General features: G+C 44.3%; 1 protein-coding gene across 5 annotated transcripts in view; it reads right to left on the reverse strand.

Moving 5' to 3' along the window:
• Positions 1–21516, reverse strand: part of PDE4D (phosphodiesterase 4D) — a 1251030-nt gene that overhangs the window by 286390 nt on the left and 943124 nt on the right. For all 5 annotated transcript variants that reach the window (XM_069748983.1, XM_069748967.1, XM_069748997.1 and 2 more), the window contains exon 4: positions 8808–8881. In XM_069748983.1, the coding sequence (XP_069605084.1) occupies positions 8808–8881 (74 nt within the window). The remainder of the gene's footprint in view (positions 1–8807; positions 8882–21516) is intronic.

The raw sequence follows: 21516 nt of genomic DNA on the forward strand, positions 1-21516 counted from the left end.
AGGTGTTTTCTGGGGGGAGAACCTCGGGAAGAACCCGTATCCATCCTCCAAAAGGGTGTAGTGGTCTCGGCTCTCACAACTGAGGTTGAGGCTGAGATTGCCGAGGCTCAGGAGGAGGTACCACCTGAGCTTCCCTTTAACAAATTGTTTGTACTGCTCCATCTTCGTCTAAAGGTATTGGCGGAGCATTATGATGCTGTTCTGGCTGGCCACCCAGGGGTTAGGGGTACTTTGGAGTTGGTGTTGCGTCGGTTTTGGTGGCCCAAAATCCGACAGGACGTGGTCTCGTGCGTGTCAGCATGCACCACGTGCGCTAGGGCTAAGACGCCCCGCTCCCGTCCGGCTGGCACACTACTTCCTCTCGAGGTACCCAGTAGGCCATGGACGGAGATCTCCATGGATTTTTTCACAGACTTGCCCTCCTCAGCTGGGAACACGGTCATCTTGGTGATTGTTGATCGGTTCTCAAACATGTCGCACTTTGTGTCTTTGCCTTCGTTGCCTAACGCTAAGACTCTGGCTCAGGTATTTGTGCAGGAGGTGGTCAGACTTCATGTGGTCCCATCTGACATCGTGTCTGATAGGGGTTCTCAGTTTGTGGCAAAATTTTGGAAAGCATTCTGCTCACGGCTTGGGATCAAGTTGTCGCATTCTTCGGCGTTTCGTCCTCAGTCAAATGGTCAGACCGAGCGTATGAACCAAAATTTGGAGCAGTACTTACGCTGCTTTGTTTCTGACAACCAGGAGGAGTGGTCGACGTTCCTTACTTTGGCTGAGTTTGCCATAAATAATCACCGCCAGGAATCTTCTGGGGAGTCTCCGTTTTTTTGGGTGTACGGGCACCATCCTCAATTTTGTACTTTGAGTCAGGGGGGCTCTTCCGGCATCCCGGAGGAGGACCATTTAGGAGCACAACTGTCATCAGTCTGGAGGAGAGTTAAACAGCGCCTGTATAAGTCGTGTGGGCCCTGAGGTCCCTCGTAGAAGGCGGGGTACTGTCATGTCAGACGATATTCACACTAGGGCGTCCGACAGACAGCGGTAATTCCGCATTCGTCAACTATGCGCTCAGTGGCGCCGGCTAGATTTTATCTAGGTTGTCCGGGGTTAATCTAGCTGGTACTCGGATTGGAGGCTGGGTCACGCCCTCTGCCTTTAACCCCTTTCTGCCATATGACGTACTATCCCGTCGAAGTGGGGTGGGCCCGTATGACCACCGACGGGATAGTACGTCATACGCCGATCGCGGACGGGTGTCAGCTGCCTATCGCAGCACATTAACCCCCGGCACACCACGATCAAACATGATCGCGGTGTGCCGGCGGTGCAGGGAAGCATCACGCAGGGAGGGGGCTCCCTGCGGGCTTCCCTGAGACCCCCGCAGCAACGCGATGTGATCGCGTTGCTGTGAGGGTCTCTTACCTCCCTCCCTGAAGCAGGCCCGGATCCAATATGGCCGCGGCATCCGGGTCCTGCAGGGAGGGAGGTGGCTTACCAAGTGCCTGCTCAGAGCTAGGGTTAGGGTTAGAGCTAGGGTTAGGGTTAGAGCTAGGGTTAGGGCTAGGGTTAGGGTTAGGGCTAGGGTTAGGGCTAGGGTTAGGGTTGGGGCTAAAGTTACGGTTAGGGTTTAGATTACATTTACGGTTGGGAATAGGGTTGGGATTAGGGTTAGGGGTGTGTCAGGGTTAGAGGTGTTGTTAGGGTTACTGTTGGGATTAGGGTTAGGGGTGTGTTTGGATTGGGGTTTCAGTTATAATTGGGGGGTTTCCGCTGTTTAGGCACATCAGGGGCTCTTCAAACGCGACATGGCGTCCAATCTCAATTCCAGCCAATTCTGCAATGAAAAAGTAAAACAGTGCTCCTTCCCTTCCGAGCTCTCCCGTATGCCCAAACAGGGGTTTACCCCAACATATAGTGTATCAGCGTACTCAGGACAAATAGGACAACAACTTTTGGGGTCCAATTTCTCCTGTTACCCTTGGGAAAATACAAAGCTGGGGGCTAAAAAATAATTTTTGTGGGAATAAAAAGATTTTTTATTTTCACGGCTCTGGGTTATAAACTGTAGTGAAACACTTGGGGGCTCAAAGTTCTCACAACACATCTAGATAAGTTCCTTGGGGGGGTCAAGTTTCCAATATGGGGTCACTTGTGAGGGGTTTCTACTGTTTAAGTACATTAGGGGCTCTGCAAACGCAATGTGACGCCTGCAAACCATTCCATCTAAGTCTGCATTCCAAATGGCGCTCCTTCCCTTCCGAGCCCTCCCATGCGCCCAAATGGTGGTTCCTCCCCACATATGGGGTATCAGCGTACCCAGGACAAATTGGACAACAACTTTTGGGGTCGAATTTCTCCTGTTACCATCGGGAAAATACAAAACTGGGGGCTAAAAAATAATTTTGGGGGGAAAGTTTATTTTTTTGATTTTCACGGCTCTGCGTTATAAACTGTAGTGAAACACTTGGGGGTTCGTAGCTCTCACAACACATCTAGATGAGTTCCTTAGGGGGTCTACTTTCCAAAATGGTGTCACTTGTGGGGGGTTTCTACTGTTTAGGTACATTAGGAGCTCTGCAAACGCAATGTGACACCTGTAGACCATTCCATCTAAAGGTACCGTCACACTAGACGATATCGCTAGCGATCCGTGACGTTGCAGCGTCCTCGCTAGTGATATCGTCCAGTGTGACAGGCAGCAACGATCAGGCCCCTGCTGTGCTGTCGCTGGTCGGGGAAGAAAGTCCAGAACTTTATTTCGTCGCTGGACTCCCCGCAGACATCGCTGAATCGGCGTGTGTGACACCGATTCAGCGATGTCTTCACTGGTAACCAGGGTAAACATCGGGTAACTAAGCGCAGGGCCGCGCTTAGTAACCCGATGTTTACCCTGGTTACCAGCGTAAAAAAACAAACAGTACATACTTACATTCAGCTATCTGTCCCTTGCCGTCTGGTTCCTGCACTGACTGCTGGCCGTAAAGTGAAAGCAGAGCACAGCCACAGCGGTGAGTCACCGCTGTGTGACTCACTGCTGTGCTGTGCTTTCACTTTCACTTTACGGCCAGCAGTCAGTGCAGGAACCAGACGGCAAGGGACAGACAGCTGAATGTAAGTATGTACTGTTTGTTTTTTTACGCTGGTAACCAGGGTAAACATCGGGTTACTAAGCGCGGCCCTGCGCTTAGTTACCCGATATTTACCCTGGTTACCGGGGACCTCGGGATCGTTGGTCGCTGGAGAGCTGTCTGTGTGACAGCTCTCCAGCGACCAAACAGCGACGCTGCAGCGATCCGGATCGTTGTCGGTATCGCTGCAGCGTCGCTAAGTGTGACGGTACCTTTAGTCTGCATTCCAAATGGCGCTCCTTCCCTTCCGAGCCCTCCCATGCGCCCAAACAGTGGTTCCCCCACATATGGGGTATCAGCGCACTCAGGACAAATTGGACAACAAATTGTGGGGTCCAATTTCTCCTGTTACCCTCGGGAAAATACAAAACTGGGGGCTAAAAAATAATTTTTGTGGGAAAAAAATGTTTTATTTTTACGGCTCTGCATTATAAACTTCTGTGAAGCCCTTGGTGGGTCAAAGCGCTTACCACACATCTAGATAAGTTCCTTAGGGGGTCTACTTTCCAAAATGGCGTCACTTGTGGGGGGTTTCAATGTTTAGAAACATCAGTGGCTCTCCAAACGCAACATGGCGTCCCATCTCAATTCCTGTCAATTTTGCATTGAAAAGTCAAACGGCGCTCCTTCCCTTCCGAGCTCTCCCTTGCGCCCATACAGTGGTTTACCCCCACATATGGGGTATCAGCGTACTCAGGACAAATTGTACAACAACTTTTGGGGTCCAATTTCTTCTCTTACCCTTGGGGAAATAAAAAAATTGGGGGCGAAAAGATCATTTTTGTGAAAAAATATGATTTTTTATTTTTACGGTTCTGCATTATAAACTTTTGTAAAGCACTTGGTGGGTCAAAGTGCTCACCACACCTCTAGATAAGTTCCTTAGGGGGTCTACTTTCCAAAATGGTGTCACTTGTGGGGGGTTTCAATGTTTAGGCACATCAGGGGCTCTCCAAACGCAACATGGTGTCCCATCTCGATTCCAGTCAATTTTGCATTGAAAAGTCAAATGGCGCTCCTTCGCTTCCGAGCTCTGTCATGCGCCCAAACAGTGGTTTACCCCCACATATGGGGTATCGGTGTACTCAGGACAAATTGTAAAACAACTTTTGGGGTCCATTTTCTCCTGTTACCCTTGGTAAAATAAAACAAATTGGAGCTGAAGTAAATTTTTTGTGAAAAAAAGTTAAATGTTCATTTGTATTTAGACATTCCAAAAATTCCTGTGAAGCACCAAAAGGGTTAATAAACTTCTTGAATATGGTTTTGAGTACCTTGAGGGGTGCAGTTTTTAGAATGGTGTCACACTTGGGTATTTTCTATCATATAGACCCCTCAAAATGACTTCAAATGAGATGTGGTCCCTAAAAAAAATGGTGTTGTAAAAATGAGAAATTGCTGGTCAAATTTTAACCCTTATAACTCCCTAACAAAAAAAAAATTGGTTCCAAAATTGTGCTGATGTAAAGTAGACATGTGGGAAATGTTACTTATTAAGTATTTTGTGTGTCATATCTCTGTGATTTAATTGCATAAAAATTCCAAGTTGGAAAATTGTGAAATTTTCAAAATTTTCGCCAAATTTCCGTTTTTTTCACAAATAATCGCAGGTAATATCAAATAAATGTTACAACTATCATGAAGTACAATATGTCACGAGAAAACAATGTCAGAATCACTGGGATCCGTTGAAGCGTTCCAGAGTTATAACCTCATAAATGGACAGTGGTCAGAATTGTAAAAATTGGCCCGGTCATTAACGTGCAAACCACCCTTGGGGGCAAAGGGGTGAAATAGTTATGCTGAACTTTGGGCGTCGCCGATTATAGCTTGTGTCTTGTGCCTGGTGATCTCGGTCTGGAGTAGTGGTCTAGGAGAAGGAATATCGTATCTGGTGGTGTATTATCCTTTGTCATATTTCTCCTTCCTATATTTGTATTTGTTTTGCCCTGTGCACATTTTCGTGTATTCCTGTGTGACTGCGGCGTGGTGCGTTTTTCAGTTTTCCCTGTCTGTGCTTTCTGTGGGGATTGGTGTGTGGTCTCTTCACTGGGTGGCGGGAGGTGGTTTCAGCTTAGGGCTGAAACAGGAGACAGGGTCAGGCCTGGCGGCCCAGACATGCACACCTTTAGTGTAAATTCTGGGAGAGGGTCAGACAGGGTTTTCCTAGCCTAAGGGATATCACAGGGGTCCGGGTAACCAGCCTTAGTCTACCCAGTACTCCCGTGACAATCTGCCAGTCTAGTGCCCATATATTGTGTTCCCATACAGTGTAGAGCCCCCATATATTATAGCGCTCCCAAACATTACACCAAACTTGTGCTTCTGGCAATACACACCCGTAAATTAAGTGACTTCTCTCCATTACAATAATGCCAAACATGTGGCCGCTTACTGAGGGTTTAGGCACAGTGGGGTTCAGAAGTAGGGGGGCATTTGGATTTTGGAGACAGAATTCACTGGATTTTATTTGAGTGGGCAGGAGTCATGTCACTTTTCCAGAGTCTTTGTTCTACTAGCAACGTGGGAGCCCTCTATAGTTACACTGACAGATGATGGACCTGAGTGGGGACTATTTTTTTGCAGGATAAGTTAGGGTTCTTATTGGGGTACATAGTATTGTTCAATCGCTTCCAGAATAAGGATGGATCACATTTTTGTGTTCTAGGCTTACCTCTTACCTCGGGGTTTCCTTGTAAATCCCACAAAATTGTATTCAGATGAGACCCCGGAACGGAACCACCCACCATAATGAAGCAGATGGAGACACTTCATACTCTGTTTGCGGTCTGCTCCAGTGGGCGCCATCTTTTTAGGAGTGCACAGACCTGTAGTCGTCCACACTTATGTGCTAAAAGACGCCTAAAATGATGGGACACCGCAAAAACACAGACCAGTCCAAAGTGACGCCTTCTGCCTCATAAGTGAGTGGTTCCATCCAGGGTTATGTCTGAATCACGGTTTGGGGGAATTTACACAGAAACCTCGATGTAAATGTTCATCAGAGAGCGCAGGATAATTGTATTCCGAGCCTTTTTCTGATTTTTGGGAGGTAGTATGAACAAAAAAACAGCAATACAAGAACAGTTCTTATTTTTATTTTTGCGTGGTTCACCATGCACTGTAAGTCACAAGGCCGATTTATTCTTCAGGTCGGTGCAACTACAGCGATACCAGATTTAGATTTACAGTAAATATTTTTTTTTTTAAGATTTTGCTAATATCACACAGTAAAAATGCTTTTTTATAAAAGGTAGTTTTTTTTGTTGCCATATTCTGAGAGCTGTAATTTTGTTACAGAACAGACCTGTACGTGGGCTTATCTTTTGCGGAACGGGTAGTGGATTTTTTTGGTACCATTTTAGGGTGCATAATATTTTTTGATCGCTTTTTATTCAGATTTTTCAGTCACAGAATGAACAAAACCCAGAAATTCACTTATTGCTTTTATTTTATTTTTGCGCCATTCACCGCTCGGTAAAAGTGATCAGACCGATTTGTTGGTCAGGTCAGTACCATTACAGCAACACCAGATTTACATTTTTTTATGCTTTGCTATTTTTACACGCTAAAAACAATATTTTAGCAAAATTAATTTGTTTTTGCATCATATTCTGAGAGCTGTAAGTTTCTTTTTTTATGCCAAATGAGCCATATTAGGGCTTGTATTTCTGCGGGATGGTTTTACGTTTTCATTTATAACATTTTATTTTACATATGACTTTTTTAGCGCTTTTTATTCACTTTTTTGTGAGTCACTATGATGAAAAAGCAACATTTTTAGCGTTTTTTTAATTATTTTTTATGGCGTTCACCAAACGGTATAAATAACGTGAGTTTTTTAAATATTTTATTTTACGTTTTTCACTTTTTTACACTTTTTCACTGTGAGACATGTATAATTTTTACTTTGACCACTGATCTCATCCACTTATATTCAGCAGTCAGTGACTGTGCCTGTGAGACTCAGATTATTTCTGGATCTCACATGAATTCCAAGTAACTAACGGGACCCTCGATTCTCATTGTGGGGCCCCAATGGTTACTAAGGGGGTCTTGTCACCCCTTTGTAACAACTTAAATACTGCTGTCGTGTATTCAAGGCATTAAATTGTCCCCGATTGGAAACACCCATGGGAATTGTGGCGCTATACTTTTATTCCCCGGCGCCGTTAAAAAGTGGCACTGAGGAATAGGTACCCTTAACGGCCTCCGTTAAAAGGCGTATCGGCGGTCGTTAAGGGGTTAAAGTGAACCAGTCATCTGAGCAGAATGAATCAGAACATGGCTGAAGGATTATACCCAGAGATAAATGTATACATTAAAGGTCCGACCAGGAGCCATAGGCAGAGATGAGACTAGTCCGATTCACCACCCAGGCTTTTCTAAGCGCTGCTAGAGGTGATTGACAAGTTTCTTGTTTTGGGCACTGGGAGGAATCTACTATTCTCATGTCATACTAGTATAGTATAGTATATTTTCTCTTAGATTTCAGAGAAAAATATACCTGCCTGCAATTGTGCACTAAGGCTCTAATACACGCTGCCTGTGGCTTGGGCAGCATAAGCCAAGTGACAGGTTCCCTTTAAGAGGTTAAAAGCAGCAACCAGAGCAAACTCTGGTTGCTGCGTCTAGCGTCGAGTGCTGGCTTTATCAGTGGCGGACATAGTAGGGGCTCCTGTGCAAAAATTGTGTATGGACCCTTTGTAGCCCAATAACTCATCATCATGCACAATTCCACCTGCTTTGTTGGTGGAAATGGGCCCCTTTACCTCTTGGGCCCCTGCACAGGTTGCATCAAGGATATGTCCGCCCTTGGGCTTTGTTACCCAGATGACATCCGTAGAGTGTGGAGCAGGCTCAGCTCCTGAGAATGCACTATAAGCATGCGAAGTACATGTTGGGAAGGGGTAATTTGTCCAAGAAAACCAAATATCGCTAATCTACCAATATGGCCATCCGCTGATGGGAGGGGATGTATGCAGCAGTGGTTTAGCATGTATTACACGGGTCCCACTCTATTAGCCTGAGTATAACAATTAGTGCGGGTCTTTTTTTCACGACTGCTGATCTAACAATTTTTTTACCTATCCTGGAGGCTTACATCTTAAAAGGAGTCTATCAGTGCAAAGTGACAGCTCAAACCAAGCACAGACGCTCCATGCACCCTTGGCGCAGATAAACAGTTCAGTGCTCCTTCCCAACTACTAGATTTCTATCTCTGCCCTTCTCTGGCTCCTGTAAAGCCAAAAGCTGTTAATCAAGGAAGAAGAGGGCAGAGATGAAAGCCAAACAAGTAGGTGGAAAGGTGCACCGAACTGCTTGGCTACACCAAGGGTGCACTGAGCATGGGCTTCATTTGTGCTGACAGACCTCCTTTAAGAACTTTAAGACTCAAAGCAAATCATAAGAGAAATGATTGTGTCCCATTAGGGAAATGTAACGTTTATCTACTGGAAAATATTACATTTTGATATAGGATAGTACATGACAAACATGGAGGAGGACAACGCAGTTCGTGATGGTAAGAAGTTTTGTTATTTTAATGTGTCTAAGAAACTGCAAAATTGTATAACAAACGTGGTACACTGTAAACTATAGCGACGGGTCTGTGATTAAGAATAATCATCTGACATGAACATCAGTTTTTAAAAGAAGCTTTGCATAAATATCACTTACTTGCTGGACGCTCGATCTTGCAGGTTGGTTAGTGCAGCAAAATTATTCCTTACAGTACGGAGACTGGCCAGTACCTAAGAGGCAAACACAGGAATAAGTTACCGGTGGCACAATTATTATTATCACAATCATTGAACACTGCAAGTAGAGACGTCATGGCTGTACACTGATGAGAAAGTCCCCCTTAAGACATCTACAGTGGCATGTAAAAAGTTTGGGCACCTCTGGTCAAAATTACTGTTATTGTGAACAGTTAATCAAGTTGAAGATGAAATAATCTCTAAAAAGCCTAAAGATGACACATTTCCTTTGCATTTTAGGCAGAAAAAAAATATATAGCGATTTTTTTTAAATTATTTTAAAAATTACAAAAAGGGAAAAAGGCCGATGTAAAAGTTTGGGCACCTTTAGAGATTTGTGTGCTCAGGTATCTTTGACCTTAATTTGCTTGTTAGGGTTTTGGCTTGTTCACTATCATCGTTAGGAAAGGCCAGGTGATGCAAATTTCCCAGGTTTATAAAAACCCAGCCTCCTCTAACCTTGAGCCAAAAAAAAAAAACAGCAGCCATGGGTTTTTCTAAGCAGCTGCCTAGCACTCTGAAAATGAAATTGGTGGATGCCCACACAGCAGGAGAAGGCTATAAGAAGACAGCAAAGCAAAGTTCGACATGTAATTAAAAAATGGCAAGTACAGGAACAATGGTGGTCAAGATAAAGCCTGTAAGACCAAGCAAAAATTTCAGTAAGAGCTGCTTGAAGTATTGCCAGAGAGACAAATTAGAACCCCCGAATTGACTGCAAAAGACCTTCAGAAAGATTTAGCAGACTTTGGAGTTGTGATACATGGAAGAGTCATCATCAGAAGAAAACCTCTCCTGCATCCTTACCACCAAGTCAAAAGTATGGAAAAGAACATCTAAACAAGCCTGATGCATTTTGGAAATAAGTCCTGTGGACTGATGAGGTTACTATAGAACTTTTTGACCACAATGATCACAGGTATGTGTGGAGAAAAAAGGGTACATTATTTCAGGAAAAGATCATCTTGCCAACCATTAATTCCTTCATGACCTTGGGATTTTCTGTTTTTCCATGTTCATTTTTCGCTCCCCTCCTTCCCAGAGCCATAACTTTTTTATTTTTCCGTCAATATGGCCATGTGAGGGCTTATTTTTTGCGAAACAAGTTGTACTTTTGAACAACATCATTGGTTTTAGCATGCCGTGTACTAGAAAACGGGAAAAAAATTCCAAGTGTGGTGAAATTGCAAAAAAAAGTTAAATCCCACAATAAAACTGACCTACCATTATGATTTTCCAGGTCATTACGAGTTCATAGACACCTAACATGTCTAGGTTATTTTTTATCTAAGTGGTGAAAAAAAATTCCAAACTTTGCCTAAAAAAAAAATATTGCGCCATTTTCCGATATCCGTAGCGTCTCCATTTTTCAAGATCTGGGGTCGGTTGAGGGCTTATTTTTTGCATGTCGAGCTGGCGTTTTTAATGATATCAATTTGGTGCAGATATGTTCTTTTGATCGCCCATTATTGCATTTTAATGCAATGTTGCGGCAACAAAAAAAAAACGTAATTCTGGCGTTTCAAATTTTTTTCTCGCTACGCTGTTTAGCGATCAGGTTAATGCTTTTTTTTATTGATAGATCGGCTGATTCTGAACGCGGCGATACCAAATATGTGTAGGTTTGATTTTTTATTTATTTATTTTGAATGGGGCGAAAGGGGGGTGATTTAAACTTTTATATTGCTTTTATTTTTATTTTTTTTTTTAACTTTTGCCATGCTTCAATAGCCTCCATAGGAGGCTAGAAGCAGGCACAACTCGATCGCCTCTGCTACATAGCAGCGATCATTAGATCGCTGCTATGCAGCAGAAATGCAGGTGTGCTATGAGCACCGACCACAGGGTGGCGCTCACAGCTAGCCGGGATCAGTAACCATAGAGTTCTCTAGGACCTCTATGGTTACTATACAGAAGCATCGCTGACCCCCGATCATGTGATGGGGGTCAGCGATGCGCTCATTTCCGGCCGCGCGGCTGGAAGCGCCAGTTAAATGCCGCTGTCAGCGTTTGACAGTGGCATTTAACTAGTTAATAGTGGCGGGTGAATCGCTTTTTCACCCGCCACTATTGCGGGCACATGTCAGCTCTTCAAAACAGCTGACATGTCCCGGCTTTGATGCGGGCTCACCGCCGGAGCCCACATCAAAGCGGGGGTTCTGACCTCGGACGTACTATCCTGTCCGAGGTCAGAAAGGAGTTAAGCATGGGGTTGGATCAATCATGACCTGCGGATGCATTGCAGTCAATGACTCGAGGAACATTTCACGGATAGAGGGCAGAATGGATTCAATGAAATTTCTACAAATTCTTGACGCAAACATAACACCATCTGTAAAAAAGCTGAAGTTGGAAAGAGGATCGCTTCTACAAATGGATACAAATCCTAAACACATGTTAAAATCCACAATGGACTACGTCAAAAGGCGCAAGCTGAAGGTTTTACAAAGGCCCTCACAGTCCCCTGATCTGAACTTCAGTGAAAATCTGTGGCTAGACCTCAAAATGGCAGTGCAGGCAAGACGACCCAGGAATCTCACAGAACAGGAAGGATTTTCCAAGGAAGAATAAATGAAAATCCCTCAAACAAGAACTGAAAGACTCATGTTTCCCTACAAAAAGTGTTTACAAGTTGCGATACTTACAAAAGGGGTGTTACTAAGTACCGACCATGGAGGGTGTCCAAACTTTTACATCAGCCCATTTCCCTTTTTGTAATTTTTAAAGTGTAAAAAAATGACTTTTTTGCCTAAAATATAAAGGGAATGTGTCATCTTTAACGCTTTAACTTTAGTCCTTTTAGAGATCAATTAATCTTCAACTTGTCTAACTGTTCACATTAACAGTAATTTTGACATGCCACTGTAAAGTACAACACAATGGTGGCACTTTTAGTAAGAAAAAGTATTGCTAAAAACGTTTCTATCTTATGGGTTCAGAGGCAACTTCCTCTGATCGGGAATGACAGCGTGTTATTGTCCTTCTCAATCACTGAGAGAAGTAGGCAGCACAGCTAATTCCTCATGTCCGACACTAATACAGGTGCTTACAAAATTAGATTATCATCAAAAAGTTCACTTATTTCAGTTCTTCAATACAATAAGTGAATCTCATATAATATAGAGACATTACAAACAGAGTAATCTATTTCAAGTGTTTATTTCTGTTAATGTTGATGATTATGCCTTACAGCCAATGAAAACCCCAAAGTCATTATCTCAGTAAATTAGAATAATTAACCAAAAAAAACTGTAAAGGCTTCCTAAGCATTTAAAAATGTCCCTTAGTCTGTTTCAGTAGCTCCACAATCATGGGGAAGACTGCTGACTTGACAGATGTCCAGAAGGCAGTCATTGACGCACTCCACAAGGAGGGTAAGCCACAAAAGGTCATTGCTAAAGAAGCTGGCTGTTCACAGAGTGCTGTATCCAAGCATAATAATGGAAAGTTGAGTGGAGGGAAAAAGTGTGGTAGAAAAAGATGCACAAGCAACAGGGATAACTGCAGCCTTTAAAGGATTAAGAAAAGCCCATTCAAAAATCTGGGTGAAGATTCACAAGGAGTGGACTGCTGCTGGAGTCATTGCTTCAAGAGCCAACACACACAGACGTATCCAGGACATGGGCTACCAGTGTCACATTCCTTGTGTCGACTGATTAAAGTATAAGAATGTATAGAAAAACCTATAATCCCAGATCTGGCAGTATTAACAGAATGCAAATAATACTCTGAAACACTCATGTACGTAATATACCTATCTACATCCACATGCGTAGATAACATTCTATTTTTTATTCTTTGGAGAACATTGTATTTCAAAGGCAGTATTTACTCAGCTCTCATCTAGTTTTAACGTTTGAAATTACTATTTGTATTCTTTAAAATGACCAGTAGATGGCGATCACTATCAATGTTATGGGCAGAAGTGTAAGCTGGTGTTTGCATTGGCATAGGCAATATTCACATTTGATGTGAGATGAAGCATTGGCCTAAAAGACACCAGACGCACTTAGCAGGCCCTATTCAATTATAATCATATCTGTCAGCTTAAAGGGAACCTGTCACCCCCAAAATCGAAGATGAGCTAAGCCCACCGGCATCAGGGGCTTATCTACAGCATTCTGTAATACTGCAGATAAGCCCCCGATGTATCCTGAAAGATGAGAAAAAGAGGTTAGATTATACTCACCTGGGGGGGCGGTCCGGTCCGATGGGTGTCACGGTCCGGTCCGGGGCCTCCTATCTTTATAGGATGACATCCTCTTCTTGTCTTCCCCGGCGCAGGCGTACTTTGTCTGCCCTGTATACTGGGCCTCTCTGACATTTCCCGACGCCTGCCCACTGCAGTACTTTGCTCTGCCCTCAACACGGCCGACAAAGTATGCCTGCTCCAGAGCCGCAGCGTGAAGACAAGAAGAGGACGTCATCCTATGAAGATGAGAGGCCCCGGACCGCGACACCCATCGGACCGAACCGCCCCCCCCAGGTGAGTATAATCTAACCTCTTTACCTCATCTTTCAGGATACATCGGGGGCTTATTTGCAGTATTCCAGAATGCTGTAGATAAGCCCCTGATGCCGGTGGGCTTAGCTCATCTTCGATTTTGGGGGTGACAGGTTCCCTTTATGCCAACACTCAGCTATTTCTTCCACCATTCTTCCCACCATACAATACATGTGTTATAAAAGGGGAGAGAAGAGTAAGTGGCTGCCAGACTTCTGAGGAAACGGCTTATCTCTTGAAAGAACAAAAGGATAAAGTGTGTTGAAATCCAACATGCCCGAGCATTATTTCCCTTTAGAGTTGAGTTGGGACGCCCCCAAACACATTTCCCTTCAAAATTGATGGGATCAGAAAACATTCTAAATTAAACTTGTTGTCCACCACTGGGCAAAGCCTACCCCTGGGCACAGGGTAGTGAAAAAAAACAATACTTGCTGTACTGAGCTGCAGCGCTCCTCTGCACCGATTTACTGCAGTGCGCACGTGACACCATTGCCACCTGTTGATGTCAGGACACTGAGGACAGAGCTCTGAGAATGGAGAAGCCCCACTAGTCCGGGGGGGGGGGGTGTGAGTAACATTTTTATGTCTCTAAACTTCCTGGGCCCATTATTAAGAGTGTCCAGTAGAGAGCAACACACATATATATAGGACCTTTTACTAGTTTGAACCAGATAAACTAACCACATCACAAATAGTGGCTGCAGAACTGAATAAAACAGTTTTCACTTTTGTATTCCTCATCTCCCTTGTGGAGATATTGACTTTTAAAGATTATATTCTAATTTCGCCTTTAGCCAAGGAGGCATTAGCAGAGATTCTTCTCTGGGGTGGGGGTGGGTACTTTTTTTCACTGAATGCTGTCCAATCATAAGTAGGAGGTATGAGGCAGGGGTAAAAAAAAATCTACAGAAAAGTACAGACCTGGCTTTCTTTGTGTGAGAGGTGTAATGACATACAACCCTACCCTCCTCATTGACTGCATCTACTGTGATTACAAACGGGGAGGGGAGTAGAGCTATGAATGTGTATCATTACAAACACCTCTTCCACCAAGCAAATAAGAGCACTGTCAGCTCTGATCTCCTCCCACACTGACTGCTGCTGCCAGCTGAAAGAAGTGTTTGCAATGACATATCTCTCCTCACTGGTAGCATCTCCTGTGATCACAAGCCTGAAAGGGGAGTAGAGCAGAGCTGTGTGTCATTGTAATCACCTCTGCATCTGCAGCTCTCATCCCATGGCACTGTCATTATGGTGGGAGTGGGAGTAGAGCAGAGCAAACAGTCCCTTCCAATGAGAGAGGTGTTTGTAATGACACAAAGAGTTTCTCTACTCCTGTTCCCAGCTTGTAATTGCTGTAGGTGTGGCAATATGATCAGTGAGGAGAGCAGTGCCCAGCATCACGCAGGGAAAAAAAAATAAACGCCTCCAGAGATGAATCTCTGCTTAGGAGGTCTAAGTTGAACAAGAAATTAGAATCTAAATGTTATATCTGTATCTTCATAAAAATGAGAAATGCAGAAAAATACGTTTTACTCAGCTGTGCGGCCATTATTCCATGATGTGGCCAGCTTAACATGCTCAAACTTGTAATCTTGTGAAAGGTTCTTTTTTAGGCAATTATATTTATGGAGAAAATGTATTTATCCATGTAGAAATGGCCTTCAAAAGCAGCAGCTGACCAAAGGAGTATTAGGGTTCAGAAAATAGTTTCTTTTTACTATAAAATTGTGCAATTTTACAGTATTTTTTCTGTATCTATTTCTATCTATCTCTGCTTGCTGTCTAAAGAAAGACTTATTGTTTACTTCCAGTCGATAAAAATCAGTCCAGCTCATTTGACGGTGACCCAGATGCACAATGTGATCATCACATCACCAGGACGGAACAATGTGGGTTTCTATTAAATGACTGCAAGCAGATATATTGAAAACAGTGTACGAAATGTTTTGTGAAATTGTATAACTCGCCACATTACTTGTTAAAACTATTACACCTTTTTAAATATTTTTAGAGCCAACATTTAGTGCTGATTACATTATTTTTAGATATCTATCTACTATATAATTGTCTAAGGGTCACTTCCGTCTGTCTGTCTGTCTGTCATTCTGTCTGTCACGGATATTAATTGGTCGCGGCCTCTGTCTGTCATGGCATCCAAGTCGCTGATTGGTCTCGCCAGCTGCCTGTCATGGTTGCCGCGACCAATCAGCGATGGCCACAGTCCGATTAGTCCCTCCCCTGCAGTCGGCGCCAGCTCCATACTCCCCGCAGTCACCGCTCACACAGGGTTAATGCCAGCGGTAACGGACTGAGTTATGCCGCCGCTATTAACCCTGTGTGACCAAGTTTTTACTATTGATGCTGCCTATGCAAGCGGCAGGTTCCGGTGCCAAGGATGGTATGGGAGAAGGACCTGCCATGACGTCACGGTCATGTGACCGCGATGTCATCACAGGTCCTGCGTGCCTGCGCGAGAAGGACCTGCCATGACGTCACGGTCATGTGACTGAAATACATGGGACCCTCGGAAGGTGAGTATATGTTTATTTTTTAACCTGTGACATACGTGGCTGGGCAATATACTACGTAGCTGGGCAATATACTACGTGACTGGCCAATATACTACGTGGCTGGGCAATATACTATGTGGCTCTGTGCTGTATACTACGTCGCTGTGCAATATACTACGTGGTTCTGTGCTGTATACTATGTCACTGGGCAATATACTATGTGACTGGGCAATATACTACGTCACTGGGCAATATACTACGTGCCTGGGCAATATACTACGTCACTGGGCAATATACTACGTGGCTGGGCAATATACTACATGGCTGGGCAATATACTACGTGGCTGGGCAATATACTACGTGGCTAGGCAATATACTACGTCACTGGGCAATATACTACGTGGCTGGGCAATATACTACATAGCTGGGCAATATACTATGTCACTGGGCAATATACTACGTGGCTAGGCAATATACTACGTGGCTAGGCAATATACTACGTAGCTGGGCAATATACTACGTGGCTGGGCAATATACTATGTGGCTGGGCAATATACTACGTAGCTGGGCAATATACTACGTGGCTGGGCAATATACTACGTGGGCTGTGCAATATACTATGTCGCTGGGCAATATACTACGTGGACATGCATATTCTAGAATACCCGATGCGTTAGAATCGGGCCACCATATAGTTTCTATATAATCAGATTAAAAAAAAAAAGAAAAGATAACTATTTCCTGTAGAAATGTAAACTGAGCAGATGATATTTTAGATGTTAGGAGCCTCCATCGCTATGAACAATTAAAGCCTCCATTCACAATAAATTAAGGTTAAAAGATATCATGCCTGGAAGATGCAGGCTGTGTTACACAGTTGATATCTGCCTGTAACAGCAGTGACTGCAGTCAGCTTCCAGTGCTGATATTTAACCATTTAAATGCCACTATCAATACGATCACGGGGTGTTAATACACACGTGGTCAAAATTGTTTTTAATGACAGAAAAACCCACAGTGGTCACAGCAACTTGAATCTGACAAAAGTAATAATAAATAAAAGATCTATGAAAATGAACAAATGAAAGTCAGACATTGCTTTTCAACCATGCTTCCACAGAATAAAAAAAAACTCATGAAATAGGCCTGGACAGAAATGATGGTACCTTCAACATAATATTTTGTTGCACAACCTTTTGAGGCAATCACTGCAATCAAACGATTCCTGTATCTGTCAATGAGACTCCTGCACCTCTCGACAAGTATTTTGGCCGACTCCTCAAGAGCAAACTGCTCCAGTTGTCTCGTGTTTGAAGGTTTCCTTTTCCAGACAGCATGTTTCAGCTCTTTCCAAAGATGCTCAATAGGATTTAGGTCAGGGCTCATAGAAGGCCACTTCAGAATAGTCCAATGTTTTCCTCTTAGCCATTCTTGGGTGTTTTTAGCTGTGTGTTTTGGGTCATTGGGTCATGTAAGCTGGCGAGCAGGGACCTCACCCCTAATGTCACTGTTTAAATTGTCTTAACTTGTACTGAATTTATTGTCTGTACATGTCCTCGCTTAATTGCAAAGTGCTGCGGAATATGTTGGCGCTATATAAATAAAAATTATTATTATAATTATTATTATTATCCTGTTGCAAGACCTGCGACTGAGACCAAGCTTTCTGACACTGGGCTGCACATTTCTCTCTAGAATCCCTTGATAGTCTTGAGATTTCATTATATCCTGCACAGATCCTAGACACCCTGTGCCAGATGCAGCAAAGCAGCCCCAGAAGATAACAAAGCCTCCTCCATGTTTCACAGTAGGGACAGTGTTCTTTTCTTGCTATGCTTCATTTTTCCGTCTGTGAACATAGAGCTGATGTGCCTTGCCAAAAAGTTCCATTTTTGTCTCATCTGTCCATAGGACATTCTCCCAGAAATTTGTGGCTTGTCAACATGTAGTTTGGCAAATTCCAGTCTGGCTTTTTATGATTTTTTTCAACAATGGTATCCTCCTTGGTCGTCTCTCATGAAGTCCACTTTGGCTCATGCAGATGTGGTTAAATCTGAGACTGATGTTCCTTGAGCTTGAAGTTCAAGTTTTGTTACCATTCATTAAATCCGTCTCTTTGATTTGTCATCAATTTTCCTCCTGTGGCCACGTCCAGGGAGGTTGGCTACAGTCCCATGGATCTTACATTTCTGAATAATATGTGCAAGTGTAGTCACAGGAACATCAAGCTGCTTGGAGATGGTCTTATAACTTTTACCTTTAACACGTTTGTCTATAATTTTCTTTCTAATCTCCTGAGACAACTCTTTCCTTCGCTTCCTCTGGTCCATGTTGAGTGTGATACACACCATGTCACCAAACAGCACAGTGAGTATCTGTAGCCCTATATACAGGCCACTCACTGATTCCAAGATTGTAGACACCTGTGATGCTAGTTAGTGGACACACCTTGATTTACCATGTCCCTTTTGTCACATTATTTTCATGGGTATCATCATTTCTGTCCAGGCCTATTTCATGAGGTTTTTTTTTTTTTTTTATTCTGAGGAAGCATGCTTGAAAAGCAATGTCTGACTATCATTTGTTCATTTTCATATACGTGTGTATGTGTCTTAGCAATGTGGAGCCGGTTAATGGCCCCCATGGCCGCCATTGTTGTCCTCCTGTGTTTGGGCTTCATAGGAGGATGTCATTTTGTCTATGTCCTACAATACATCTGCAATGCAGTAGTTGAAGCGATCGCAGGTTTAAGTTCCAGACATAAACTTAAAAAAAAAAAAAAAAAAGGTTTGAATCACCACCCATCAACTCTTTAACCACTTAAAAATAAATAAATAAATAATAAAATAATAAGCATTAATTATCCTGAATGGTACAGACAAAAAGAAAATGGAAATAAACCCCAGTGGAGCATGGATCAGTATGGCTGTGTTACTGCAGCCGTGTACGTTTTACTCTGAATCTCTGCAGAGTTTAAGAAAAAACAGTTTTAAAAGCTGGTCGGGAACTCGGCGCTTCGTGTGACTAGTCCGAGGCAGATCACCAAAATGGACAGGTCACTCCCTATACACACATAGAAAGAGACCGATCAGACTGCGGTCAGCTGCATGGCAACTGAGCAAATCTGCCCCATAGAAGTCAATGGAAATAGCAGGGGTGTAAGGATCACGGTTGCAGAGGGAGCAACGGAGGCTGTGTTTCCAGCTGAAACTGCACTGCAATAGATGCCACCAGCCGATCAGAGGCCGACAGCTGACATCGGCATGCCAGACACGAGTGGTACGCGGCGGTGACATCATACACTGCCAGTGCCAGCACCCAGAAATCTGCTACAGAAGAGGAACGCAAGACACTGTGGGAGCAGAGGAAGATAAGAATCAGGTTTTTTGTTGTTTTTTTAATTTAATGCATTGGAAAATAGAGTCAAAACATTCAACCAGGACATTATACCAGGAAGGGCCGCAGGATGGGGAGCATTATACAAGGAAGAGGCACAGGATGGGGAGCATTATACAAGGAAGGGGCGCAGGATGGGGAGCATTATACAAGGAAGGGGCGCAGGATGGAGAGCATAATAGAAGGAAAGGGTGTAGGATGGGGAGCATCATACAAGGAAGGGGTGCAGGATGGGGAGCATTATACAAGGAAGGGGTGCAGGATGGGGAGCATTATACAAGGAAGGTGCGCAGGATGGGGAGCATTATACAAGTAAGGGGCGCAGGATGGGGAGCATTATAGAAGGGGTGGAGGATGGGGAGCATCATACAAGGAAGGTGCGCAGGATGGGGAGCATTATACAAGGAAGGGGTGCAGGATGGAGAGCATTATACAAGGAAGAGGCGCAGGATGGGGAGCATTATACAAGGAAGAGGCGCAGGATGGGGAGCATTATACAAGGAAGGGGTGCAGGATGGGGAGCATTATACAAGGAAGGGGCGCAGGATGGTGAGCATTATAGAAGGGGTGCAGGATAGGGAGCATCATACAAGGAAGGTGCGCAGGATGGGGAGCATTATACAAGGAAGGGGTGCAGGATGGAGAGCATTATACAAGGAAGAGGCGCAGGATGGGGAGCATTATACAAGGAAGGTGCGCAGGATGGGGAGCATTATACAAGGAAGGGGTGCAGGATGGGGAGCATTATACAAGGAAGGGGCGCAGGATGGTGAGCATTATAGAAGGGGTGCAGGATAGGGAGCATCATACAAGGAAGGTGCGCAGGATGGGGAGCATTATACAAGGAAGGTGCGCAGGATGGGGAGCATTATACAAGGAAGGGGCGCAGGATGGGGAGCATTATACAAGGAAGGTGCGCAGGATGGGGAGCATTATACAAGGAAGGGGCGCAGGATGGGGAGCATTATACAAGGAAGGGGCGCAGGATGGGGAGCATTATACAAGGAAGGGGCGCAGGATGGGGAGCATTATACAAGGAAGGGGCGCAGGATGGGGAGCATTATACAAGGAAGGGGCGCAGGATGGGGAGCATTATACAAGGAAGGGGCGCAGGATGGGGGAGCATTATACAAGGAAGGGATGCAGGATGTGGAGCATAATACAAGGAAGGGGCGCAGGATGGGGAGCATTATACAAGGAAGGGGTGCAGGATGGGGAGCATTATACAAGGAATGGGCATGGGATGGGGAGCATTATACAAGGAATAGGCGCAGTATGGGGAGCATTATACAAGGAAGGGGCGTGGGATGGGGAGCATAATACAAGGAAGGGGCGCAGGATGGGGAGCATTATACCAGGAAGAGGTCCAAGATTATACAGCGAATGTGCCCAGGAAGGGTGGCATTACACCAGGAAGTGGCCCAGGATGAGGGACAGTGTACCAAGATGAGGGACATTGTATTGTTTTAAATTAATGTGTTGGAAAAGAGCAGCAAAACATTATACCAGGAAATTATAGCAGGAAGGGGCCCAAAATGGGGAGCATTTTACAAGCAAGGGGCCAAGGATGGAGAGCATTATACCAGGAAGGGGCCCCGGATGGGGAGCATAATACAAGAAGGAGCCCAGCATGGGGGCAACATACAAGAAAGAAGCCGAGGATAGGGTGCATTATATCAGGATGTGGGTCATTAGACTGGGAAGTGGCCCAGGATAGAAGACATTACACTAGGAAGGGTGCCAGGACAGTATAGCAGGATGGGGACATTGAACCAAGAAGGGGCTCAGGATGGGGACATTGTTATAGAATGAGGGACATTACACCAGGAGGGGGCCCATGATTGGGAACATTATACCAGGTTGGGGAACATTATAGCATGAACAGGCCAAGGAGAGGGGATATTATAACAGGAAGAGTAACAGGATGGGGGACATTATACCAGGAAGGGGCTTAAGGTGAGAGACATTATTACAGGATGGGGGCCACAATGGGGGAGATTATCACATTAAACAGCCAGAATGGGGCACATTATTACATGTGGGGACAAACACACGTCTTTATAGGATCTAGAGTGCTACAAGTGCCCATACATATAACCAACATGCAGCTAGCAGCCAAGATTCAAATTTTACACTGGGGCCCATCAGACTTAAATTACGCCACTGAGAATTAGTGAGAAATTGCTGCAACATCCATCATTTTTAGTAGTTAA

This window comes from Ranitomeya imitator, chromosome 1, assembly GCF_032444005.1.
Source record: "Ranitomeya imitator isolate aRanImi1 chromosome 1, aRanImi1.pri, whole genome shotgun sequence".
NCBI classification, from domain to species: domain Eukaryota; kingdom Metazoa; phylum Chordata; class Amphibia; order Anura; family Dendrobatidae; genus Ranitomeya; species Ranitomeya imitator.